Here is a 27,788-nt window from a genome sequence, read left to right as displayed (position 1 = left end):
CTCAGTATTTCTTGGTATTTACCTGCTAGGCCTAAGTAGCTTCATCTAGCAAGGAAATGCACGTAAAACTGTCTTCTGGAGAAAAGTAACTTAACAAAAGTGTTGCTGTAGAATCTAATATCAATAATTAATCTCACCCATTTCTGAAGACAACTGAAGTACTGAAAATAAGAAGAAAAATGAGTCCAGGTGTTCCCACTGCTCTGCGTGGAACCTCGCTGCGTACGGCTGAGGCGTGCTCCTAAAGCAGCGGGTTCTCATGACAGAGAAACACAAATTCCACGTCAAATGAAACCCACAACAAATGGCCTAACATTAACATCAACACACAGCCCTTCTTTGAGCAGCTTTCTGCTCACGTCCAGGTGTCACTCCACTGATGGGCTCTCAGCCAGCTGACTCCTGCTCCATCACTGACCTCCCACGTGCCTGCTTGTGGGATCTGCACCAGTGGGACTGCCAGGCCAGCGCCCACAGTGCAGGCAGAATGCTGCTCCCAAGGCTGCAGGAAGCTCTGTGTACCACCGGCAGAGCACGGACATGTCATCTTGTGGCTCTTGGTGCACAGCTAAATCTACTTTGTGGATATGCCCTAAGCAGTAATCTATACAGGAAAAAATAATAACATACAAGGCAGGATGCGTACTTAACACCGTAAGATATATAGGAAGGGGATGATAGAAAATTGTGTCACATCAGATCTTTACACAGCTAACTCGGTGGAGGATAACGTTGCCCAGAACAAGCCTGGAAAACATGACTGTCGGTAAGAATTTTTCCCTCAGTATTTCTGGCCTGATACTGTGTGGCACTGTTTGCTGCAACACAATGCGCCATTTCATACGCAAAAAGAAACACTGTCCATTGAAAACTGACATGTGGTAGGAGCATTCCTCTGCAAGACACAAGTGATTTAACAATGAAATCTGGAATTATGTCATCTCACCATACTGTTTCTAAGCACACAAAGGCCAGTTAACTAACTTGCATTTCCTGCATCACAGCCAGCTCACCATTTTTATTTCAGGTTGATACGCGCAGGTGGATGCTGCTAAGAATTAATCAGAAACACTAGGCAAGTGTCGAGGTACGCCCTGTTACTATATGTACCACTGTGTCAAAGGCATATTTTAATGCTGCATCTTTTTTGTACACCCGGGATAAATCTTTGCCAGTTCATGCCAATGGAAGTGGCAAGGGGACATTCAGAGTAAAACACACGAGGGACACTGCAGCCACCCAGGGCTGCGAGCACCAAGGGAAATTCAGGGATACACTGCTGGGCTGCTCACTTTGTCACTCAGCCATAAGCAAAAAGCCCTGCAGTTTTTGGCAGAACACAGTTAATTATTAACTGTATTTATCATTTTACACAGCAAACTGTAACAATTCATAAAAAGCGAACAAATATCCAGAATATCTGAAACCACACATCAATAATACTAAACCCCCCAAACTGCAGATCACAGAATTACACTCCATTAGGCGCATTGTTGCAGTAAGTGGCATCCATTTAGAAGACGAAAGCAAGCCAAAAATATACTTGTCCACAGAGAGATTCAACACGAGCAACTGGAACGAGTAATACAGCAAATCATGTAAACCCGAGATAGGAATGGAAACCAGATACGTTTCTCCTTCTTTTTTTTTTTTTTTTTGGGGGGGGGACAGGGACAGGGAAGACAAATAGAGAAGTATAAACACGAGCACACAGAAGTGGCCATAGCAGAAACACCAGAATGTTTGTGCATCTCTGTCACTGCGGTACTCCAGCAGCCCAGAATCAATATCTCCCATCTCTCATCTACAACAGCACTTTAATAACTTCCTAAATCCAAGTACATCTTTGTGCTATAATCTGTACTATAATAACCCCCAGTTTGCTCCCAGTTTTGCAAACAGTATCACAACAGTTGAAATGCCTTAAGCTGTTTGGGACTTTTTTTTTTTTCCAACATGACAATTTCGAACTACCCACAGGGGTATGACTGACTCAATTTTTCCTACAAGCAATCCTTGTGATTTTATAATAAATTCCAAATCCTAATGAAATTTAAAAATACAGTATAAACATGCAAGAATCTGGATTGAAGGGACTGTTCCAGAGATATGAGAAAGGAGAAAAAATGGAAATTCTAGCTTCCAAAAAAAATTTACCCACTGAAGTCACAAATGGCTTCATCCAGCTTGCTTTAGCATCTGCATTGCTTAAAACTGACATGATTTGGTTTTGAAGGGCCATTTCCTTAGTCTTCTCAGATATCTGAAGCAGTTTTAACATTATGATGCAACCTAAAGCAATAGCTCAGAAATTGGAAGGAGGATTCAGTGATGACATCAGCTCATGGCAAAAAATATAAATAAATAAAATAAAAAATTAGAGAAACAAATGACCAAAGTACAGAATGTCAAGGCTTTTAACAAAACAAAGTTTTTTTAGCACACCTGATTAAAAGCAAACACTCATTCTAGAAACTATGCCACAACACCAGCTCCGAACCACACCACCACTGCTCATGGCACCACCAGCCCCATGCCACACCACCAGCCCCACAAGCTCAGGAACTCTGCATCTCACAACACTCCTCAGAGACTGCAGCAGCAGCCAGAGGGATGTTCTCCCTTTTTCTTGCAACAGAAAGTGTGAATGCCAGCATCTGAAACCTCCACATCTCAAGGCAATGTTCTATTTAGCACCGTCTTAACCTTTTGTCAAACAGACAACTTCTAGGAAATGTGTGTGCTTTATTTACTTTCCCATTAGGAAAGAAAAACAGCAAAGGGGACAGAAAAAGCTCTACAGGTGGGACAGTATCTGGGTTTGCTTGCATTCTTCGACTGACTTTCTTTTCTATGGGAAAGCTTCAGTTTTAAGGCTTCTGCAGTGTTGTCCTTTCAAAACCAGCCATTTCCATTCATGGCTGAGGCACTCAGGCTGTCCCTGAGCTGGGAAACACAACTGGGGCAGGGCACGGGGTCACACGCTGCCCCACATCATGCTGTGTCTCCCTGACACAGTTCAGGCCCACGACAGCTAGCACTGCCCCAGATAACACCCAGCTACAGCTCAGGGCCAGCAGGCAGCACAGACTGCTGACAGGAGGCAGTTGGGATCGAGCCATATGCTGCAAACGGGCAGAGCCACGGTGTGAAGCGGGCTGAGGTCCTGACCAGGCAGGGCAGTGAGCGCCTGGAGCTTCAGGTGCTGCTTTCACAACACACAAAAAGACACAAACAGCCTAGGCAGGAAAGGCAACAGATGGACTGAATTCTCATTTTATGTAGCACAGCATAACTATGAGAAAATGAGGAAGCGGTCTAAGGCATTGTTCTATCAGCTGTAACACTTAAGTACCTCACAAAAACTTCAACTCCGGAACAGAAATGAGATGCTGAATGGGTAAACTGCCACCTGATTTCTGGAGACCAAACTTTTACAGCTGGACACTGAGGATAACTCACTAAAAACAATGCAACAAAGCACTCGGAAAGCAGACCAGTACCAAACTGCCAGCACACAGCACAGTCAGTACTGACCCTCCTCAACTCCCCAGCATGCCCCAAACCCAGGTGCTGCAGATCTTTTAATGATAAAAGAACCACATCATCATCAACTCCACAAGATCAACCATTGTTTTTTTTTAGGACTATATCCATCATGAAAAATGAACCCCCTAGATGATATTTAAACTAGAGATGGGCTTCAAAATCCCTGAAGTAAAGAATGGGAGAGTCACATACAAATCTTAGAGCACCAAGCCACACATTCCCAATTCAGCTGCATCTTTTCTGGTAAAGTTATCTGCAGAGACACGCTCATTCCAGCTGGGATTCAGCGGCCACCATTCCCCTCTGACATAGCCACAAAAGCCACTGCCCCCATAGCAGGAGTGAATGAGTGCCCCCATGTCCTCCAAACCACAGGGCAGCATAAAAACAACATCATAAATTAGTGCACAAAACGGAGAATTCACACAGCTGGGCAGCAAAACACACCTGTGGTCACCCCAGTTCTGCTCATAAGCAAAGGATCTGTGCAGGCAGCTGGGGTGATGCCACACTGAGAGATTCGCAAATGAACAGCAGAACATGTCTGAAGGTAAACTGAGCCTCTGGTGCTGAAGAACAGATGCTCATAGCTTCATTACTAAAATGTTCCAACTTTATATTTTTCCTGTTGTCCATTGGAGATTATTACTGTTTTTCCTTCATTGTCAGTGCCAGATAGAAAAAAAGAGGCAAGAGAAAATAAGAAGAACCATGTGTTTTCAAGACTGGAGTTCCTGCCTATTAAGCGTTACAGCTACATCCAGAATGCTATTTACCCAGCTATAAAAGTGGAAATATTTAGCCCAATAAAAGGTAAAATTTTAAGGATCTTCAGGCTTGTTACTTCTTCAGAACATCTCTTGCAGTGTACAGTACAGTATTATAATCCAATATTGTTTAGATGACTTTTAAAAATATGAATAAAATTATTCCAGATGTGAAAGCCTTTTGATGCTGGAGACCTCAATACCACGTCAATTCTGGAAAGACCACAGGGCTTTACAAGAGCTGCAAAAACAGGTTTTGTGTCTTCTTCAGAACTACTGGAACTCACAATGCTGGCTACAGCACAGCCTCCCAAATGGCTGAGGTGCCTTATGCAGTCTCAGTCTTCTTCACTAGATCCTTTATGCCACAAGTTTGCTTCTTCTGTGGTTTTTAAGGAACTCTTTCTTTTTGTCATGCCCTGGCAAATGCTCTCTCCTCTTCTAGCTGTGGGTCTGTAATCCATCCCTATTCAGCAGAGTCCCTAACCATTTAAGCCTAAACTCTATGTCCAATTTCAACTGCATATTTCAGTTCCAACCGACTTAAATATGACTTAAGCCCATAATAAAAATATGTCTCATGAGACTATGTTTGTACCTCTACACTTCCATAAGGAAAATAAATATAGACCACTGTTACCCAATGTTGCAACAATACTCTGATACACATTTTTTCTATGTGGATGTCTTCCTGGAATTTCTGGTCCAGGCAGATTTGCACAAGACGCTTCACAATCAAATGCCCCCAAATTCTTTTACAACAGACGGTAAAGAAAGAAAACTACTGACTCTTGGCTTTAAGTTGTAGCACAGTGCTCCTAAAGTAGTGATTCCATCTCCTAAAGTATAATGGAGTCCAACTTCAATATAGTAGGTTACATTAACCTCAGCCTTGTCAATAATACATCACTTCACATCCAAAGCTAATACTTTCTTAAGAAGCCACAAGCATTAGTTTCCTAAATCTAAGAGCCTTATCTATGACCTGAGGATGAAATGATGCTGGGAACATCAGGCTGGAAACACAGTACGGTTTTTCCCCAGTGCAGGAAAGAATGGTCATCTAACAAGCTCTGTGGTTCATCCAAAGCATCTTAGAGCTGAGAAAGGAGTAACTGGGAGCACCTTGTGTGTGATCACAGATACTAGGGATTTCTTCTGACCTGAAAGAAGTGCTCAAACCAAAGAGCTATCAACTACAATCCTCTGAATTATCTCAGTTTAAAAACAAAAACAAAAAAACAATACTGCTCATGTCTGGAGCTACTGATAGACCACTATCTATACACTGGAGCATCTACATATATCTTGGCAGAGACGTAAGTTGAAGGGCACACATTCACCTGAAGACATTTCAGAAGAAATGCTCCTGGATGTCAGCAAATTGTCTGTGCAGCCACTGCTACAGGTAGTAAAAGCACTGCAGCTTTGCTGCCTATTTGCCTGAGCTCAGGCCCCAAAAAGCCAACACTGCTTCTGTCCCTGGCAGGGAGGTGTGAGCCTGTGCTTGTAGCAATAGCCCAAGGACAGAGGAAAGGGCTTGTTCAGAACAGCATTCACCTCCCCAGCAGTTCAGTTTTGCCTAATGCTGCTGAGATGTCTTTGAGCCAGCTTTGGATTTCAAAGCTCTTTTACTTCCATCCAAAGATTTTGTGAGTATCTGTGTCCCTGTCTGCCAAACTGAACTTTCCTCTCATTATTTTCCCCACCAATAACATGGGTCTGAATTTCCTCCAGTTTTAAATTCGGTTCAGTGAGAGCCAGAGCATTTTGTAACAAAATGTCCCTACAGAGATCAACTGGAAAGGCACAACATGTTAGAATAAGCCTCACAATATACATAATAAAGTTTACTTTATTCACTGTGTATTTTGATGTACTGAGGGTTATTACCATTAATTGTTACAAGCCAAAAGACACTGTTGTAAATTCAGCAACAGCAGTATGTAATTCACTTCATACGACTGAGTAGAAACATACACATCACAAAAGTAACTGGAATAAAGATATTTGTTAAGTGGCGATTCATTAGAAAGGGTGTAAGCCAGCACAAAAGCCAAAACACTATCAAGAAGGAACGAACAGAATAAGATAAAATTATCACCTCGTGCCAGACAGTTGAGGTTGAACATCAAGAAACCCCCCCATATTTTGCTTCAGTCTAAAGGGCCTCCTAGTGACAGCCATCTGCCCTGTGTCCCTCTTGACCTCAGCAGTTATTTCAGGAATTGGAAGCACGGTGGGGAAGGGGCTCACACACACTTCTGATCCACAAAGCAGAGAGAAGTCTGTGATTCAGGATGTGGGTAACCCACACGTGCCTATCGCCATGGAGCTGTTTCTGCAGATACCATGCCCTTAACTGGGAAAGTCTGCTCATTTGAGGAGTCACTGTGTGCCTTTTCCTTCCCCATCTTCTTTTTATTGAAATATACCTACACAGAAAAACACACAGCAGGTAGGAATAATGTTGTTGTTGTACTACCCGAGTTTTACAGTGTAAAAAGCAGCTTCTTTCCATAGCAACAGAAGTAAATTATTGCCACAAGAGATTGTTTCCACACCTTAATTTTTAGGTTCTCTAATGTATTGCATTTAACTGAGCTACTAGCTTTTACATGGAATACACAGGTTTTATCCCTAAATATCAGCTATTCCATCATACAGAGACACTTCTCACCCTCCCTACACCACAGGGACAGGTGCAAACAAGAACACTGCACTTGGCTCTGCAGACATCTCCTCTCACTGCACAAACAACCCAGAAGTTTGTGCTGCTGTTCGGAGCACCACAGTGGAGGGCTGGAAAACAGTGAGATTTTACACCAGGACTTCGCTCCTTGCAGCCACTGTATTTTCAAACAGATCAAAGAAGCAAAATGCAATAGGAAAACAGTGATATTTCAGACCAAGTTGAGTAGATGAGAGGTTTGCTGAAGAAAACAACATGATGGATGCTAAAAGGAAGATGAAAGAATGGCTTTGAAAAGCTGCCCAGTTAGATCTGGTTTTTCACACCTGAGTTACAGACTCCAACAGAGTAAACAGGAAAAAGGCATTTTAGTCCTTGGCTGGTGTTTACAGAAATTGATCTATGAATCACATGCATTAAAGCAATGCTGACAAAAAAAAAAAAACCCAACTGCTCCAGCCTTCTTCTGCCCTCCCTGCTTCTTCCCTCTTCCTGTCCTGCTACAGTGTAGCTACAAAAGGTAAAGAGAAACAGACTGTAACCACATTAGACATGTTTCCCAGAGGAGGGGTGCCTAGACCTGCTGCTATTAAGGAGGGAACCCAACTGCTGTAACCCCTCACTTCCTCGCGGCCACTGGACCACACTGGCACGCAGCAGCTCTGGGCCACAGAGGTGGCTGCACGCGCTGCATGGCACACGGCTGCTGGCAGCTCACCGCAGCACGTCACCTGCACCCGCCTCAGAGCAGCTACCAGTACTACGCTGACTCTCACTACCCTATGGAAAGGCAAGCACATTATCCCCTTCTTTGGTTGGCCTGATTTTTAAAGCAGGTTCTCAAATATTTCAAGACACTACATGTGCCTCTGCTGCTCATCTGAAGCCTGGGTTACCACTGTGCCTTGCAGCACAGCACTTCCACTGCCTCGCATCAGCCCCATGTTAGGGCTCAGGATCACACGGCATTCCTCTGACACCTGTGTGCATTGCCCAGCAGCAGCAGCGGGACCTCCTCTGCACTGACTGCTGTGCCCACACACAGCCCAGCACACAGCAGCAGCTGTCTGTTACATGGCTTCACCCGTACTACATCAGGAGTCCTTTTCCAAAAAGAATATCCAAAAGGAGGGAGAAATGGGGTGGTACACTTCTATTCCAGAGGCTGCGGTACAGAAACAAGCTTGGTTTGAGGACCCCTCTTCATACACGAAGACATGAAGAATGTCATCACCCATAATCTCTTAAATCTCATAGACAAATCCACAAAATAAGAAGCAGATATGAGCAGTTCCATTCTATCTAATGACCTGACAACACTAAATATATTGCAAAACATCATCAAAAATAAATAAGAACTAAATAGTAAGTTAGTTAATAATGCTTCAACATTCTGCTTTTCACACAATGGTAAAAAAAAAAAAAAAAAAACTCTTGATCTCTTCATTTATATTGACTCTGTTCTTTAAGCAAGCAGTGAAAATGCCAAAGACTTGCTTTTTCCATGCAAGAAAGAGATGCTCATCTGTGACAGTTGGGTTTAAGTTAAACTGTCAGTATCAGCGAGACTAAAGCACATGCTTAAAATGCTTTGCTGAATTGGGACCATACCCTGCATAACTTCCTTTTCCAAAAGCTATGTCCAGCTGCTCACTGAATAGTCAGGAGACAATGTGGATATGGAAGCTCTTTCATATTTAAAAGCTGCGTTCACAGCCCCAAAATATCATCCTTCTCTCTTTGTACATCCCTTCTACAGAGGAAGAAAAACCTGGAGGCTGGGGAAGAGCTAGCAGCATGAGGACCAACACCCAGCTGAGGGAGGACTGCAGCCACCTCACAGCTCATGGCAGACAGCTCCTTGTGGTGCTTCCACAATGCCAAAGTATCTGAAGACTGCATTCCTGCTTGGAATGGAGGATTAACGACTGCATTGCTGGCTTAAAAACAGAAGCAATATTTAACTGCACAACTCCAGCTGCAAGCGACTCTCAATACAAGTTTCAATAAAAATGACAAATGATCTCAACAACACTCAAGATATTTTCACATCTAAAATTGGTATTAATAAGTAATCAAGCAAACTGATTTTCAAAGCCACTGAGATCTGTGTATTTTTCCTGACCCAGAAAGAACCAAAAGAACTATTTTTCCAGAGATATAAGGAGACATACACTTCACTCATACAGGCAAGCACCAGGAATCATTCCACTGACTGTCACACACCTGACTGATGATGATAATGACACCATTAAAATCATCACAAGCAGCCTTACCCACGCCTCAATCCTAAAGCATTTACATAAGATGTAAATTTACCACCACGATCAAGCTTGGTGCTAACAGTAATATTAAGAGAAATGGCTTCAAAATCAGATCTCTGTTCAATGCGTTGTGCTTCTTCTGTCACAATGCACTTTGGTTGACTATTATTGTGTGTGTAGCATGATTATAATTGAAATTTAAAAATTTGGTGAATTTGATGCCACTCAGGATCTCAGCTGAGGAGCTACCAAGGAGGAGGCACAAACTACCATGGAAAAGGCTTAGAACATCACTGAGAGAAACACACACCGTGTGACATCCCGGAGAAAAGTAAAAGGGAGTGCAAATCACTGAAAGGTGAGAACGTTGGAGGTGCATCACAGAATGGTTGAGGTTGGCAGGGAGCTCTGGGCCCATCTGTCCCACTCTGCCCCAGCAGGAGCACCCAGGGCAGGGTGCCACTTACATCCAGGTAGGGACCCTACAGCCTGTGGGCAGTCTGTGCCACTGCTGCAGCACTCATACAGTAAAACAGGTTTTCTTATGTTCAGGCAGTATAGATACATAGAATATTTTATTCAGCAGCAAAACAGCATTAAGATTTTTCCACATGCGTTCCTTCCCAATGCATCCATCCCTTCCTCCATCCATGCTGCTCACACTGCTGCTCTCAGTAGGACGTGTTTACTGAGCTGCACTATGTAGGAAATTGCTGAATTGATCCAACTTTAAAAAGCTAAAAAAGAAACTTCCACATGAAAAAAAAAAAATTAAAAAAACTGTTGTTTCTTTTGGAGTTTCTGTGTTTGTTTACTTTTATATCTAGGCATCAACGGAATGATCCACCTGATCCACCCACAAACAGCAAGGCAGCAGAGACACTGCATAGGGCTTTCAGAAGCCAGCTCCAGCCACATCACTAGCAGCCTCAGTGCCACTGCCACAAGCTGGGCTACCCAGGGAACTGCATTTTGTGGGTACTCACATTAGCACAGAAGTCTGAACTGAGCAAAATGCTTGCACTGAACAGAGAAGAGGTGTGGGATATAGCAATTATACAACCCCCAGTTCTTCCCCTAATATAGGCCATGCCTGAAAACACATGCAAGTAACATGACTCAGCCTCAGCTGGCACTGAGTTCAATAGCTAGGAAGTTAATACAAGCCACGTAGAAGGCCCTTTGTCTCTACTTTTTCGTATGAACACGTGAAAGAAGATACACTTCAGCATTTCGGAGATGGTTAATAGCCATGCTCCATGTGGCACATCGTGCTAAACAGCAGTGCTGGGCAGGGCAGAAGCAGGAATCTTTATATAGAACTCGGAGCAGTAATTTAGCCGCTGACAGTCACATGAATACAGCCCTGCTGAACACAAACAGAATCTTTCCCTGGTGTTAGGCTATTAGAGAGATAAGGCTTCATTTTGGATTTAAAAGACTTAAAGTGACAAATGATCTTGTTTTCTTCACCCCGCTAGCTGTGGCACAGGACAGGATGAATCTCAGCACTTGCTGCTGCTTATATAACAGGTGTACTCATGCATATGCAAAGCTGATTTGAAGATACAGTTTCTAACCCATGCTTGATGCCTGAACAACTTAAATGGCTTTTACTATATAGAAAGCATTGCAGGCTCTTTGCAGGTACTTCCTTTATAATTTTAGGCTACATAAACTGTCTTTTTGTTTAGTGTGGGTTTCATGTGAATAAAAAGAAGAAAAAAAAACTGCACGGTGATACTATCAAAGCATTTTTAGATGGAAAATAAATGGCATAACTCCAGATCAGATTTCAGGAAATTTAAGATGCACCTTTCTCTATAAATATCTCAGACTGCATGTAGAATATGCTAATCTGGCTCTAAGCAAACAAAGTAGAATTAAAAAGTTATAGCAGCAACCAAAAAAACAAATACAGAGCATGATGAGGAAAACACACGTACTTTAGCCAAGTGTCACTACAATCAGGTTTACAAGGTTGTTACTCCAAGTCAGAAGTTGTTTTTAATCAACTTAAGAACGAAGGCTTCAGTTTTGATCTGACACATCTCATGAGCATTCTTTCACATACAAAAAAGGTTATTGCAAAAGGGCATAGCATGAACTATCTAAACTATGATCTTGCATAAAACCCCGCCGTTTGGGAGGGCTGGCAGACAGACAGTCGAGAGAATTTTGCTCATGGAACTGCAATACAATGGGTGGGAATGACTGGCTTACTATGGTCTGCAATACTAGGGCAAGATTGCTCTGGAGGGAAACCCCAAAAGTCACATTTCAGTAAAAGAGTGGAAAGAGGGGTGGGGGAGGAGAGAGGGTTCAGAGAGGTGAAGGGAAAGAAAAGAATTAAAGCCCATGGAACAAAACAGCCTGGCTTTCTTCCTGTCACATAGGAGGAGGTAGCACTGACCAGGCACTATCTTTGACAGAGTGCCAGAAGTGCTAAGGAGCTTTTGTGATCATGGTAGCTTCCAGGAGATAGTAACACCTTCTGAAAATACAGACTGGTTTCCCAGTCATTAAGGGGTCTGTACTTTCCCAGTGGGAGTACGTTTTGCCTGTTTCTCCATGTATGTAAGAACCCTGCCTGATATGCAGTGTTCTCTTAGTACCAGGAAGGACAAGACACAAGGAGTACCTGTGAGATTCCTCTATCACACACCCGATCACAGATCCTTAAATATCACAGATTGTTTCTGACTGTTTGCAGGCACAGCTGTACGTGGAAGTATACCCACTAGTGCAGTCCTGATGCCAACATCATTTGCCATTTATTTTTAGGTAAACTGGACTTCAGTCTGAGGGAAAAAAATAAATACAAGTATTTCTGTTGGCAGGTCTCAAACTCCCTCCTTATTTAAGCCCCTAGGAATGAAGGTTCTGCTTTTACATTGATTAATGCTATACTTCTGTTCTGGGGAGACTTACAACATGACCTCAATGGTAATTCCTATTGTAATCTTTGCTGTATCTCACTACAAACTCGTATGATCCCAGCTCTGGGCAGTACGACTGCGCTACCCACGTGCTGGGCTCAGGAGCTGAATGCAGAGATGAAGAAGTGACCAACCCATAACAACTGTCATACAATGTTCTCAAAGAGTCTGGAGAAAAACAGATGCTATGGTGTTCAAATGGTTACTGAGCTGCTTAATGCTCTCTCTTAATCCTAATGCACCCTTGTGAGCCCTTTTTTTTCCTATTATTTATTTATTACTTAAGTAACACACACCTCATCTATCAATCAGCATTTTCAAATTATTCTTTTCCACTATGTCCATGCTAGCAAAACTCCCTTTTATCTACAGAAAAGTCTGGGGAGGGACTTCTTTGGGCACCTGAGTTACAGAAGATCTATGACAGAGTAAAAAGACAGAAAATTCACATCAACAAGCTCTTTGTGTTAAAAAAAAGAACTGTAGAGTTGGCTTTTCTCTTCCCAACTGCAGCCTAACTTAGACCTAGATACTCATTTTACTAAAAAATTAGTGGAATCGGTTGGCATATGAGGTCTGAAGTTATTTCTAGTGTACCCAGTCATAAAAAAAAGTCTGAAATTGCATTTATTACTTACCAGAATTGACCAATTACAATAACAAACAGTCAAAGCACAAAGGAAGCAATATAAATATGCAATTTGATGTGTGTTAGACACAACACTTTCCTATCAAAATACACAAAAAAGCATTCTGCTGGTTGGGAAAACCAGATCACCACCTAGGAATAATAAACAACATTAACAAACAAGAGGAGTTCAGTTTGAAATTCTTTATGCCTCAGAAGCACAGAGGTCCAGGACAAAAAAAGCACAAAGAGCTGATGCATGAGCCAGCCTAGAGCACTCCCAGAAGGACAGAGAAACCAGCACCAAAGGAAAGAAGCCCAGCCTTCCTTTGTTGTTCTGCAAGTGTACTACAGAGAGAAAACTGTTAAGGACTAAGTTAACAGAAGCTACCAAATGTCTCTAGCAGTCCAGTAATTGATGACAATGTTTAACACTGCTGTGCCTGTTCCTGGCTGAAGGCACCCCTCACAGCTTCTTCACTCTCTGGCTGCAGAGTGACTGCACTCTCTGTGGAGCAACAAGCAGCTCGCAGGCTGCCCTTCAGAGCTGGAGGAAAACTGTCAGACCTGCCAGGAGCACCAGCCTTCTCCGAAGTACCACCAGCAGACAGTATCAGCTCAGGCATCACTGTGCTCAGAAGAAAAAGAGCGTTTGGACTAAGTATGAAATGTCTTCCTTCTCCTACACAGACAGAGAAGCATTCCTTCTACATACAGGCTTCAGTATTGCTTAGAGGGAGGGAACTGCCTTCCTCTTTCACTGTGCTCCAAAAGGGAAGGCCTCTGGATGTCAAACAGACTTGCCTTGGGAAACTCTGAATGAACAAACTGTTTTCACTGATCTTCTAATGGCAGCACAAAGACACATAAGCTTCCAGCACACCAAGATGGTATGAAAGCTTAAGCTAAATACATGACTAAACCAGGAAAACAATACACCAGCTGTCTCGTCCCAACTCATTTCATTGTTGAGTACATGCTTCACCTCCCTGAACCATTAAGGAATAGCATGCATGAGAGGTTAATCTTCAGATGACTTGACTGCTTTCTTATTCTTCATCCGAATTATTAAAAAGTATAATACTTTTTACATAAAAGCCAATGATTAAGCTGTATATAGTAAGTATTTAGGGGCCTTTTAAAATGTTATTGTTCTGCCATTTCATGCTTATACAGAAGTCACCTGAGCTACAAGTAGAATATATAAGTAGTCTGTGTGGAAGCAAGTAGTAATACAGTGACTATACGAGAGAGATCCTCTCAAACTGTGAGGTATTTACATCTCTATGGTGTTCAATATTGATTTTTTAAAATTACTACTGCAAGTAAATGTCAAATCTTCACTACTGAATACATACAAAACCTGAAATTCTTAAGTGCTGCACAGTGCTCTTTCAAGTTGCCAGGAAATCATAGTTCATTATACTGGAATAAACTTCTATACAATGGCATTATGGAAGTACAAATTGCACTGCATTTCTGGTCAAGAGTAGCTCCAGTGCTTGACGTATCTATCTACATGCACATAGTTCTTACACTCAGCATTTCTCAGAAAGGAGCCTTCTATCAAGTGCACTTTTTTTAGAAAGCCATTGAGTCTTCTTTTATACGTAAGTGTTTCAGTGTTTATCTAGCCTTACCAGTATTTTGTCTTATCTCCAATCTGAATTTGTCTAATTTCCGTTCCCAGGAGCTGGTTCTTCTCATGTTCTCAACAGCTAACATAAACAGCTTTTCACTATCAAAAATACTCCTCCTTCCCCAACGCAAGGTTTGTCAAATGACCCAAATAAACTCTCCAGCTTTCTCCCGGTTACCAGGGTTCATTAGGACTCCTTCAGTCCTCTCTGTCCTACAGATTTCTTTTTGACTGTTTCATCAAATTCTCAAAGTCTGTGATATGAATACTTGTACCACCAAAGTCAGAGCAAGAAACACAAATGGAACACTGGGACTGGAATGTTCAATTGCATTAGCAGTATAATATTTATGAATACAGATGGCAGGACAGTTTTTCATCTTTTAAAAAAAATGAATCAGAAAATTTAATTTCTGCTATTCCCATTGCTGTTTCTCCACGCAACAAACCAACTTTCTCCATTACAACATGGAGCTGATTAGAAGTAGATCCAATTAAATCTATTAATTTGCCCTCTTAGAAGTAAAAACCACTCTGCAGTCCAACAGTACTTTTTTCAGCTTTCCTCCCCCAAAGGCCATTTCACAACACTTAGAAACAAAAATTTACCACCTTAAAAACAATGTCTTCATTTTTTTGGACTAAACACATACAGCAAATGAAATTGGCACTTTCTCGAGAAATCAGCAGCGGGGTTTGCCATTTCATTAAGCAAAGGATTGGGTCATTTCTGCATTTTGCCATTTCATTATTTAACTGCCGTTTGTTCATCCTCAGGCATCTGTCAAAGTAGTCGAGCACTGGAAATGCAATTTCCATTTTAAGATTTTTCAACAAAGCAAAGCCATTCACATCACCACCATGCCATTTTATTTGTTTTTGCATTTGAGTAACATTTCTTTCAGTGAGGATTAGGAGAGATAAGACTTGCAAAATTCTACTAGGATCCAAATAATCAACTGAGTCTATTTTTCCATTAAATGGCAATAAGATCCTTTAGCCATCCTGCTGGTGCCATTTTTCATCCAGAGGGGCCACACAAAGTGGATGGTCCAGCTCTGGAATGCCTCCATGCCTGGCTGTGTGGAAAGGCTGGTACCAGAGCCTCTTTATCTTGCCTGGATGTTTACAGGCACACAGACATATACACACCAGGGAAAAGACCATCAGTACTCTTTGCTTAGGTCTCTAAGTCAACCAGAAACCTTGAAACTTTTACTAGGCAGACTTTCAGACAGCAGCCTGCCAGTGAGACATCAGGCTTCAGTACCCACACTTCAGCATTTGTCACAGTTACGAAACATTTTCCTGAACAGCTCCAGACTTACCAGATATACATATATAAATTTATATATCAAGCCTAGATTTAAATGAAGAAAGAAATGACAGATCTCCTGGTTAGTTTGGAGGTATGGCTTCCTGTCAAACACAAGACTTCATACCCACTTCTATTTCCCACACACACACACACACACAAATTATTTGAAGAATCCCTTCTTGTCCTCAACTGCCACCATTCCATAGATCCATCCACGTAAGCAAGAGAAGGCACTGTGTCAAACATCCTAAAAGCTGACCTGCTAACAGTCTAGTTCAGCCTTCATAAAGCAAACAGTACTTTCACACCTCCAAAAGTCACAGGAAATACCTCCTTCCCATTCAAGTTATCAAGATCCTTTGTAAGAATTGTTTCTCTCATTCATCCAGCCATTTAACAAATGATATTCTCAAAAAGAGGCCACTGAGACAAGACATCATATACTCTTCAACATTAGCTCCTGCTGTAAAACACTGTGACAATTATATACACAGTGGCACTTAACAGAGCTCCGAACGTTGCAGGTTAGATGTCAAACAGACTGCTATGTCTATCAAAGTGCCAAGAACAGCAACTGATCCAATTCTCAGCCAAGGGACTACACCAAGAGGCGTGGATGCTGTCCTTCCCTCAGGCCCCAGGCACAGGCTGCTCTGCTGAGACACGTGGCTCCTCTCACCTGCAGTCACAGCCTCCAACCTGGGCATGGCCACGGTCTTCCCAGCATCTCTGGCTCAAGCTGAACTGGTTTCAGTTTTCCCAGTATTCTTTACTGCAGAAGAACATCATGTCACCATTATGCTTTATGCTTGTTTTACAGTTATACTTAACTTTAGGGATAAATAATAACTAGCAATTAGAAACCCTAGCTAATGTTACTGAAAAAAAAAAAAAAAGTCAATTAATTTATACAGGTCCAAAACGAGTGATTCCATCAAATGGAGCTAAATGAAAACAGTTCCAGTTTTTTAATGCTTATTTCTGCAACCCAAGGAAAGACCACAAATAACTGCAGAGAGCAACCATGTTTTAGAACACACCTGCACCAGGATCAAAGAAAGAGTGGCCATCCTGAACCACCCTGGAAATGCTGCTAAAAGCCATGGAAACACCATTGCACCCAACCTCACAGCCTGGTGACTGCTGGCTGCAGGTGGGATCTCAAGAAGAAAAAGGAGGTGGGGGTGGAGAAAAAGGCAGAATGGGATCATCAGGACTCAGCCAAAAATGAAGCCCACCCACTGGGAAGGTTGGGAAATATACATGCATAATTTTAAATGGATTAAGAGTTTGTGTCAAATCTGTTCTGTGCTGTGGTGAATTCTTGCACTGCAGTGAGTCATCATGCCTGACAGTTGCTGGGGAATTAAAGCAGTTCTTTTAAAAAAATTATATGTCCTGCGTGATGCTTTATACAAATAGCCTCTTAAAAAATTAAAATGCAGTCAGTGCATTTTTAAGTATAGAAGAGCTACATTTAGGATTCTCTGTATCACACCACAAACATCCATTCCAAGCTATGAAACTGAAATAAGTCTATTGATGTCCCTTTAGAGAAACATTGATCTTTCTGCTGCTCTCCTCTCCCAATGCAAATCCTTCATCACAAATTAATTCATTATATCTGCCTTTTGGACACCTGAAAATATTTTGTCCTGAGAAAAACTGAACACAAAGGAAAGATGTATGCCAAATCTGATTTTTTTCAACATCTGAATTTTTCAATATCTGAAGAATATCTGGCTTGCTAGAATAAAGACTATTCAAATCAAAATGACAGCATTCCCCTTCTAATGGAACAACAGGCAGGTCAATATCCTCCTAGAGAAGAACAGCATGGTGACTAACAATCAGATGCACACACTGGGTTGTTGCTTTGGCAAGGAGAAGCAGCACGAGGCTTCTGCTTTCTGCACTGTGCAGCACCAGCAGAGAGACACTCCCTGAAGCTCCTTATTACGCTTGTTCCTGTTGTAAATGCATTGCTTACTGACTGTTTTGCCTATAAACTGACACCCCACTGGCAATTTTCACACATCCTTGGAAAAAGTTGTTCAAGTACGTCTGTTGTGTAATACAGTAAAGATCATTTGAAGCATCTATTAAGTGTAACCCTTGGGCATCAATGCTGCTCAACATCAGCATGCAATAAAGGTATATTTACAGCATGCCTTCGGGACAGCTCTTCTGGGAACATCCTGGAGATTTGCATAGTCTATTTTACAAGGCACTACAACGTACTTCAACTGAATGAGTGACAGCGAATCCTTTTGACACAACAGTATCCATTAAAAGCCCTTAAGTAAAATAAAGTGGGTAGATTAAAAAAAAAAAAGACAGACTTCAAATTCCAGTGCCTTTAAATGCAAATTGATATGAACTCATGAGTGAATTTAATCTGCTTTTAAAATAATCGAGGAACTCTCCCCCTCATACACAAGCACCATCCAAGAAACAAAACAGCTGATGAGGAGCTTCCTCTTACAGAGAAAGGAAAGCTCCTGTTGCTATCACTCTTGATTTTATCATAATTCTCATGGTAGTTGGTATATTTTCTTAAAGCCTTAGGTCTAGTATGTGAGGATTTCAGCTTTTGAGTAATTTAGACCTGACTGAACTGAAAACATGAGCCAACCGCACCCTAACGACTCAAATAACCAACAATAAGTAAATGTGAGCATTGAATTTCTTAGCCCACTTCTCACCCAAACTCAGAAGGTGCGAGCACTGTCACTGTGCAGGTCACCCCCCCTCGCTAAGCAGGGCGCTGTCTCTCAAGGAGTGCATCAAAAGGACGACTTTGTGTCCCAAATCACAGAGGTGTGGCAGTTAGTGACATTTTCACACATGGAAACCTCCCCGTGGGTGAAGAGTCAGCAGAAATAACATCTATAGGAGCAAACTGCAGTTCTCCTGCCCCGATCCAGTGACCACATCCAGATGTGCAGATTTGCCAGGTTTGCTCTCCACACAAGAGGCTGCCAACCGTATCTTCCTCCTGACAGCTGTGGCCCTTTTGCTGACAGTATTATTCTACAGGGCAGGGGCTCCAATTGCTCCATCAGAAGGAGGCACTGCATAGTAACAGACACCAACAGAAGAAACAACTTCTAACTATATACATTAAACCTGACCAGACAGCCACCCAATCAACCCAAACAATACCAATGCATATAATCAATCCAGCAGATATAGGGGAAGCTGAGGATCAAATTAATTAGCTGAGTTCATGTCCAGAGCCTTTGGGAGTAAGAAACCATTCATTAAAGATCTGCTGATATGTTTTGAAAGTACTCTTTGAAGAAGGGCTCAAACTTAACAAAATCTCCTATGCCTTGTACATCTGAAATGAAAGAAGACTGGACGTATAGCGTGGAATATGGGTAGAACAGCTCAGAACAGGATGTTTTTCACATTTTCCATGTAGCGTCTGTGGTTCTTTTAACTGTTTCAGCTACTTTATCTGACACTTGGATAAAATACTGGAAGAAATGCAGAACATCTTTTCCCAATTAGTTTTTCTTCAGGTTAACTGGAAGGGCAATATGAGCCCATGTACCCTTAAATTGAGGGGAAAATGAGGAAAGTATTTTAGGGGCTTTTTTTTTTTTTTTTTTTTTTAATTCTTAAGAATTTTTAAGAATGGAGGGGCTGTTGAATTACATTTTTTTTTTTAAAAAAGTACAACATATTTTAAGACTTCTGGTATTATTAAATGAGTTCTTCAGTTAACAACCCCCAAGCTATTCCAAAAAACCAAGATGATTCATCTATTTCCATCCAGTACAATTTTATACATAGTTAGAAAACTGAAGCCTCGTAAAATTCTAAGCAGCCCTAAAGAACGACGACTGCAGAGTGACATGCTGATTGCATCAGCCTAGAAAGGCTGCAGTTTGGAGCAGCACAAGCATCGCTACGCTCAGTGGAAACTACTACAGAGTGTCAAAAACCACGTATGCAACATGCCAGCCTTAGACACACTCAGTCATGCACAGCAAAACAAATCTCTTCAGAATATCGGGCTGGATGAGAAAGATTCCACAATTTACTTCTAATACTCTTAAACAATTTCAAGTGCTGCTTCATCTCTACGTTTTGATAAACAGAGACACCTTCCCCTCCCAAAATGAAGTGAAAACACCATAAAGAAGTGTACTATTGCTGCCTGAAGCTGAACATAAAATTACATACCAACGCATAAACTTGAAAGCCATTTTCAGCACTCATCAAAGTGCCAGGCTACCGACATAATTCACTCTCCCACACGGGGGAGGTTACAGGCACACACACACTCTGAGGACACTGGAAAGCGTTTCTGACTCTAACTGATCTTCAGCATCTAAATCACAGAAATGAAGCTAACAAAATCTAAAATGGTTATCCTAATTTGCATCCATAGTATATTTTAAATAGCTATGTTTGAAACAAAAAAGCACATTCAGACCACAACAAAAGGGATGTAAAAGGCATGCGGCTTGCCCACAATAACCAGCGGGTTAGAAGTGCCACAGAAACCATTTCAGCAGAACACAAAGTAAACACCTTTCAGACAAACTCCTCTTCAAACCAGTGAGCAGCACAGAAACGTCTAAATGCCCTATCTCTAAAAAGCACATGCTACCTATCCAGCAGCCACCACATGAGCTTTTGTTGACAGCATCACTGCTGCGAGACTCTGCCTGGCACACAACTGAGCAAGGAAACCAGAATTTGGCTACAAGGGAAAAAAAACACCATGGTCGGATTTATGTGTGTATTGACTGCCAACAAAGCCTGCAATTTCAGCATCTGCAGAGCACCCACCATGCAAGTAGCCCAGCACTATGGCACAGGGCAGCTACAGGACCTCGTCAGGAGACAGCCTGAGCTCCTGGCCACCAGGCTGTGCTGCAATAACCCAGCCACCACTCCCCTCCCTCTTTCACAAGGCAGCAGCTTTCCTTCAGAAGCCGCTTCTGAGTCACCTCTGCCCATAAAAGTTTTTGGCACTCAAGAGCCAAGTTGCTTTGGTACAGGTGACAGCTGTAACATCTGTAACACTTATGGTCACACAAAATATAATGCACCACTTCAGGCATTCAGCATTTGAGAAAAACGTCCCTGGCACATTTGATTTAGGAAAGCACTTTAAAAGGGAACATAACTGAAGGCAGTCACATCAGTCCCAGAGCAATCAGTGAGGCCCCAGCACGTGGCTCAGCTCAGTGCACGGTCACCTGTGTGCTGCCTACAACCACTCCCTGATTCGAGAAGGCAGCAGGGACACCCAAACACATCAGGAGCACCACACAAATTAAGTCTCTGTCCTGAAGACATTTCTGCACACGCTGGAGCATCTCACACCCTGTGTGCTCCTCTGACACCAGTGAGAGGCCTCACACTGGTCAGGTTAAGCACACGTATAAGGGGCTGGACGTTCAGGGTCTAAAAATACATAAAGTAACCTTGAAAACCACTTAACTTTGGGTTAGCATGGCCAGACTATGACCAGTTCTCCACAGCAAACAATAACAGTACTGAACCTACTAGGTGTAGTCAGTGTTTGGGGGAGCAGGCTACAATTTGCAACACCTGTGCCTAAAGTTCAGTGCTTCAAACAACAGAAGAGTGAATTTCCTCAGGCACAGAGCACTGCTATGCATTGATCTCAGAGCACACCGAGAGCAACCTGGGGGAAAGGCATGAAGTGGGGACTCCAGCTCTTCCTGTACCCCATCCCTGCACCAACCACTCCTAGTTCGAGCTGTCACAGGTAGAGGGAATGAGCCGGGCTGTCCCCTGGATGCAGCACTGGTGGCACAGAGGGAAAGACACTGTCATAGAGGAGTAAACTTGTTCCAGCTCCAGGGAAGCTCCAGCAGTGCAGATACAGATGTCCAACCACATCCCACTTCCTCAGAGCCTTTTTGGACTACGCTTGCAGCAACAGAAGCTGCACCATGAAACCGTATTACAACTTCAGCACACGGAATGAGCAAATCTCTGACTGATTTAAGTCGGTTTGGTTTCGGTCTTCTTGGTTTTATTATCTGGCAGGTAGTCAATAATACAGCCCACACCAAAAAGCATAAAGCAAGAGTGTCAGACACGAGGTCTGGGCAGCCCTCCCTCCCAGCTCACGGTGCAGACAGGGCAGCACCCCACACAGGGCCACACGGCCGTTTGCTTCTCTTACGTCGTGTTTTCAGGGCACCCTTTGGAGGAAGGGAGCAGGGGAGCGGAAACAGAGAAGCAGAGCCCCAAGCAGCTCAGCAGCTCGATCTCCTCTTCGCCCTCAAAGCGTTAAGGGAAAGCACAATGTCAACACCAGCTCCTCCCCGCCGATGGAACGGGCCTGGGCACACTGCTGGCAGGCAGCCCTCACAAACCGTTACAGAGCCGGGCAGCTGGAAAGCGGCAGCACGCATCCAGCGTTCCCAGCCGCTGGTGAGGGACGCGCGGCGAGGAGCTGCAGCCCGTCGGTGCGGAGGAGCGCTGTTATCTGTGCTTTTTATTACAAGGCAGCGCACCCACGGCTCGGTGCGGCGCTCGGGGGCTGCACGCGGGGCCGGGCTGGGGGCTGCGGGCCCAGCAAGCCGCACCGAGAGAGCCACCGCCACGAGCGGCGGGAGAAATAGACGCGAGAACATATAAATGTATATATATCGCTTCTTCCCAGCGTTACGTTTGAAGATGACCTTATCGCGGAGCGTTTCGTTACAACCGCCACACGCACGCCGAGCCGACGCGCGGACTCGACGCCAGCCCCTCGTGCAGCCGCGCAGCCTTCCCGCTCCGCCGCCTGCGGCACATCCCGGTGCAGCCGCCCGCTCTCGGCAGGGCGCGCACCGCCCCGAGGCTTCTCCCACCTTCCGCGCACCGCCGCGCGGACCCCGCCAGCCCCCGCTCCCACCTCCGCCGCGGCGCTCCCGGGTGGAACGAACCCGCCCGAGCCCCCCGCGGCCCGGCGCCGGGCAGGGACGGGGCGAACGCGGGGAGCCGCCCCTTTACCTTCGGAGAGCTCCAGCTCCAGCTCGGCCAGCCGGGCCCGCACCTCCAGGGGCAGCGACACGCTCTCGAGGCTGCGGTCCGCCATGCTCGCGCCGCGGAGATGGGCTCTGCCCTCCTCCCGCTCTCCCCCTTTGTTCACAGCAGAAAAGGGGCGAGGGAGAACGGCGGGGCCGCGCCGGATGCCAAAGTCCTCCGCCGCCGCCTCAGCGGGGCATGCACGGGGGAGGCGGTCCGCGCTGGGGACGGGGCGCGGAGGGAGGGAATGCGGAGATTTCTCCTCTCCTCTCCTCCCCTCTCCTCCTCCTCCTCCTCCTCCTCCCTCGCCGCTTCCTTCAGCGGGGCCCCGCCATGGCCGCTCCCGCCGCCGCCGCCCGCTCGAGATCGCTCCGCATCGGCTCCCGCCGCGCCCGGCCCGCCGCCGCCGCCCCCCCGGCCCCGCGGCTCTGCCCGCCGGCTCGCCGCGCCCCGGCCCCGGCCCGCTGCTCCCCGCCCGCCTCGGGCTGGCGGCGGCGCCTGGCGCTGCGGTGCCGCTGCCGCGACTGCTGCCGGCCGGGCACAGCGCCGCTGTCACATCCACGTGACCGCGCCGCCCCGCGCCCCCGCCCGCGGCCCCCAGGGGGCGCGCCAGGCCCGGCGGCGCCGACAGCTCCGAGAGCTGCGCGGGGCGCTCCGCACTGCGCTCGGCGGCGGAATGGGCTCCGCGGCGCCCCGCCGCCGTTCCCGCGCTGGGCGGCCGCTCGTCGCTTCTCCGCGGCCGGCGGTGACCTTACGGCGGCGCTTTGCGTATCCGCCGCGGCTGCGGGTTGGGGATCTCGGGGTGTTTGATCGGTTATGTATCCCGCCGGCACTCCCTGGAAGTAGGTCTGCAGTCCCCGCGTTGCTAGAGCGGGGGGCTGTGGGGCACCAGGCGCTCCAGGCCAGGCTGTAATTCACCGTCGGAGGGACTGACAGCGCTCACAGACCCAAAATGCCGTTTCCTTCCCCACCTGCTGAGCAACTTTCTGCACGCAGATGTCATCTATATGCTCTGCACCCAGATATACGTGGCAATTCTGGTGTGCAGATTAGGAAGGCCCCTGTGCACGATCTCCTTAGAGGTGAGCGTGTGCCCACTGTACTAAAAAGGAACACCTGCGACGCGATGCCACATCCGTGCTCAGCACCAGTGTTGACAGTGGGAAAGCCTGCGTGGCAGAACTGAGCCAGCAGCGCTCGTAGAATCATAGAATGGCTTGGGTTGGAAGGGTCCTTAAAGCCCACCCAGCCCCAACCCCGGCCGTGGGCAGGGCTGCCCCCCACATCAGGCTGCCCAGGGCGCCACCCAGCCTGGCACTGAGCGCCTGCAAGATGGGGCATCCCAGCACTCCAGTTACACCTCTGCAGCATAAGAGGGGAAATGTTTAATATCGCTTCTCTTCAGGCCAACAAATACGTTTAACAAGGAACGTCCTCTTTTCTTTCTCTCCCTCTGTATATTTTCTTCTGTTTTGTTTAGTTTTGGAAGATCTCCCAGCAGAAGGAAGGAGCCGGCACCGCACCACCTGTTGTTCCATTACCTCTGGGAAGTCAATGGCAGAACAGATCTCACAAGAAATGCGTTCAGCATGAAGAAAGAGGTGCTGTTGTCCCCAGGTCAACCTCAGCTGGGCATTCCAGTAAGTGGAAGATACAGGGAAGGAGGAGTTTATTCAAAAAATAAAAGCTTAGCTAGGCTGTGATTATCCCAAGTAATATTTGTTTTTTAACAGGTTGTGGAACAAAACCAACTTACATCATCCTGCCAGCTGTGCTGATCCTGGGGCTGGCAGCTCCTCACACTTCAACTGTGTCCAGGAGCAACCCCAGCAGCCTGTACCATTGTCCCTGGGCCAGAGCAGTGGCACTGAGAGCACAGAGCATGCAGCATCCCTTCCTTTATGATGCCACCCATTTCACTGTCATCTATGTTGATTTCTATTAACCACTCCTGGGCTACTCTGTAATGCACTGCGAGATCATAGCCATCTGTTTAGCCTCTCTTAGCAGGGCCCATTACTTTTAACAGCATGGCAACACGCATGCCATGTAGGGCTGTATGAATGCCTCCCCACCAGCACTGTGCTATATAAGGGTAAGGTTTTTGCCTATTGTTGAGCACCAAATGCAGACAATCAAAAAATCATCCACATCTTTCTCATTCCTCGCATCAGGACCCAAACAATGAAAAGCAATTAAATCCAAGCATGCCCCAGGCTTCCTACCTGAGAAGCCCAGCACTGTTTGTTTGCTGTTTCCTGGGGGATGAGATAGACTCAGGCATCAGTGTTGCACAGCAGGGACCTTCCAGCACCAGGCTCTGCCTAGCCTGCTGTACCCCCACCTTGCTTCCCTGCTCTCTCTGTGATGGGAGCTGATGGTCTTATTGCTATCTGGATGTTGCACAATCCCTACCAGCTGCACTCACGTCACTCAGAGACCAGACACGTTTAAAGGAAAAACAAGCACCTGCAGTGGGAATCTATCAGGCAGGAATGGAAACACCTGAATTCTGCAGCATCCCTGTCAGGTGCTATGTTGGATGGCAGCTCCTGGAGAGTGGTTGGCTCCTGGGGTGCAGTGAGAGCATGGAGCTTCAGCAGAGGACCCTCTCACCCCAGCACAGGGACACGCCTGGGGCCGTGACAGCCTCAATCAAAAAACCCTTTTGTTCCAACAGGGCTCCTTTCTCTCCTGAGATTTCTGACCTACGGCCAGGTTCCAACAATGAAATTTCAAGCATATAAATTTGCATGATGAATTTGATGAAATGAAATTAAAAGACAAAAAGAGCATGTCACAAGATTTGACCTCTTTGTTCTTAATTGATGAATTCTTTCAGATTTGTAGATGAGAAGCTACATCCTGATCATCTGCAGGAATAGGCAGTTGGAATTTTCCTGTCTTCAGGAAAAGCAGGACAGTATTTGTGGCTTGAATCATTTCGTTTGAATTAATGATGTCGGTATTTCCATAATCCGTTTCCAATACAGACGTGCTTTTCTGCAAGGCATTTCCATGTCTACGTAGAATACAGTTTTGTACATGTCCAGGAGCAGATTGAAGCCCACATGCCTTTCTGACAGAGTCCCTGATCTCCACAGCTTGCAAGTGACTTTGTGCACAAAGGCTTTTGTGGAAATTATTTGGATTATTCACATGCTAACCTATTTGAACACATGTATCTTCACAGAAGGAAGAAAAAGTGTGTTTGCACTTAAATACTGTTGGGGTTTGTGCAGACCACTCTTTGTAGCCAAGTGGGAAGACTTGAAGGGCGACTCATAATTAACCTTGACTAGATAAAAAGTCACTTTCCTGGCTAATTCACAGCACAAGATGCATCCAATTTTTGCAGAGATTTAGCTCAGAGTCAGATCTACATTAGAAAACTTCCCCGCATTATAACCTGGGAAAAGTCATTTAGAGAAAGGAGAAAACCCTTGTGTAGACACTGCCACGTAGACCGAAAGCACCAACCGAATGTGTGTGTTTTCTGAACACCTTAAGAAGAGCAACGGGACCATGTCTGTGGGTGAGCTGGTGTGCTGCTGTCCTCTCTGTGATGGGGAAGCAGGATTCGGCCAATGTGCGAAAAAATAAAAATAAAAAGCAGAAGGCATTCATAAAAAAAAAAACCAACAGAAATAATCAGCTGCCTGGAGGGACTGATTTATAGGGAGAGATTAAAAAGACTGCTTTCAGCTTGCTAAGCAACAGCAAGAGATGGCCCAGATAGCTGCCCACAGTTATCTGAAAGGTGTAAGCACTGAGGAAGTGAAAGGGAAAAAAGCGGGTGGAGAAGGATAAACTTTGAATAAAAGGCTGGAATTAAGAAAGGAAGCCGAGACAAATGTCAGGGAAAGCTTCCAAAGGATGAGCAGCATTAGCACGCAGAAGAGATTCTCAAAGGAAATGGTGGAATCCCCATAATTTGAAACGTTAAAGCCGGAGTAGACAAAGCAATCATGAATATGCTGTAGGAAATAATCCTAGTGTGGTATTGGATGAACATGCCTGTCTGGCATTGGTTATGTGAACATGTGCTGCTTTGTTTTTTTTTTCCTACTGAACTCAACTGATTTTTTACCCCTCACCTCCCCACTCCCACTCTCTCTATTTGCACCTGTCTGCTTGTGTCTCATATACAGGTTGGGAAATGCGTTACATTATTTACATTTTTACCACAGATGTGGCTGGATGTCTACCTAATATGCAATAAATTGTACAAAATAATTGTTGAGATGCATTAATCACATTGCCTCTGAATGGAATGCAAATGGTCCTGTAATTATTTCCAAGTTGGGTTCTAATTTCTTTTAACTCTTCAAAATTAAATTCAGTGTCATCTCCTAACTAACTCCTCTCCTGCCAAGGGAAGGGAAGGGGAGGGAAGGAGTTGCCATGGTTAGGATTTTTAGCTCAGCATCCTAATGTTTAGTCTGAAAACTAATGTAGATAGCCCACTTGTAATTCACAAAGGCTTATGAAAGTGGATCTGAGAGGAGCCAAATGCCTGCTGAAGGCTCACCTGAGGTGTTTGAGCAAATCCTGCCCAGATGAGAGGCCTTCAGTCATTTTCTGCCTTAGTAAGTAGCAAACTCTAGTAGTGGGGGAGCAGAGAAGTCTCTTTCCCTGCTGTGTCCTGAGGTTACTGCCTCATAGCATGGCTGGCAGTGGGAACATAAACTTGTGCCTGAGCTCATTCTGCTCATAGTTTGGCATGCCAGTGCCAATAGTTCACATGCTAATGAAATGGGATTGGAGCTGAGATGCACGGAAGAAAACTTTCTTGGCCAGAAATGAGGTACACAGGAAAAGGAAGGAAAAGAAACCCTGAAAAACATCATTTCCCATCATATATTAGATAATTCTTTCTCCAACTTGCATTTTCATAGTTCGTGAAGAGAAATGCGATAACTATCTGCATAAAAGTATTATTTAAAATGGGATTTAGTGCAATTTAATAATTTTCATATGTCTT

The 27,788-nt window shown here is 44.8% G+C and overlaps 1 protein-coding gene and 1 long non-coding RNA gene across 6 annotated transcripts in view; one reads left to right on the top strand and one right to left on the bottom strand.

Moving 5' to 3' along the window:
• DIP2C (DIP2 acetate--CoA ligase C (putative)) overlaps positions 1 to 23,191 on the bottom strand; it is a 292,787-nt gene extending 269,596 nt beyond the window's left edge. For 2 of the 5 annotated variants that reach the window (XM_090143117.1, XM_090143118.1), the window contains exon 1: positions 22,790 to 23,189. In XM_090143117.1, coding sequence (XP_089999243.1) covers positions 22,790 to 22,874 — 85 coding nt within the window. In that variant the 5' untranslated portion in view covers positions 22,875 to 23,189. Of the gene's footprint in view, positions 1 to 22,789 lie in introns of all 5 variants that reach the window. The other 3 variants (XM_090143116.1, XM_090143115.1, XM_090143119.1) reach the window with 3 other exon arrangements.
• A 362-nt stretch (positions 23,192 to 23,553) lies between these two features.
• Positions 23,554 to 26,033, top strand: LOC149917575 (uncharacterized). Its single transcript, XR_016467546.1, has 3 exons — positions 23,554 to 23,886; positions 24,285 to 24,444; positions 24,538 to 26,033. It is a non-coding gene; the product is annotated as an uncharacterized LOC149917575 (long non-coding RNA).
• Positions 26,034 to 27,788: the final 1,755 nt, after the last annotated feature.

The sequence above is a fragment of the Phasianus colchicus genome, chromosome 6 (assembly GCF_987193195.1).
Source record: "Phasianus colchicus chromosome 6, bPhaCol1.hap1.1, whole genome shotgun sequence".
Lineage (NCBI taxonomy): Eukaryota > Metazoa > Chordata > Aves > Galliformes > Phasianidae > Phasianus > Phasianus colchicus.
The sequence above is the reverse complement of the archived record's forward strand: the minus strand, read 5'-3'. Positions and strand labels throughout refer to the sequence as shown.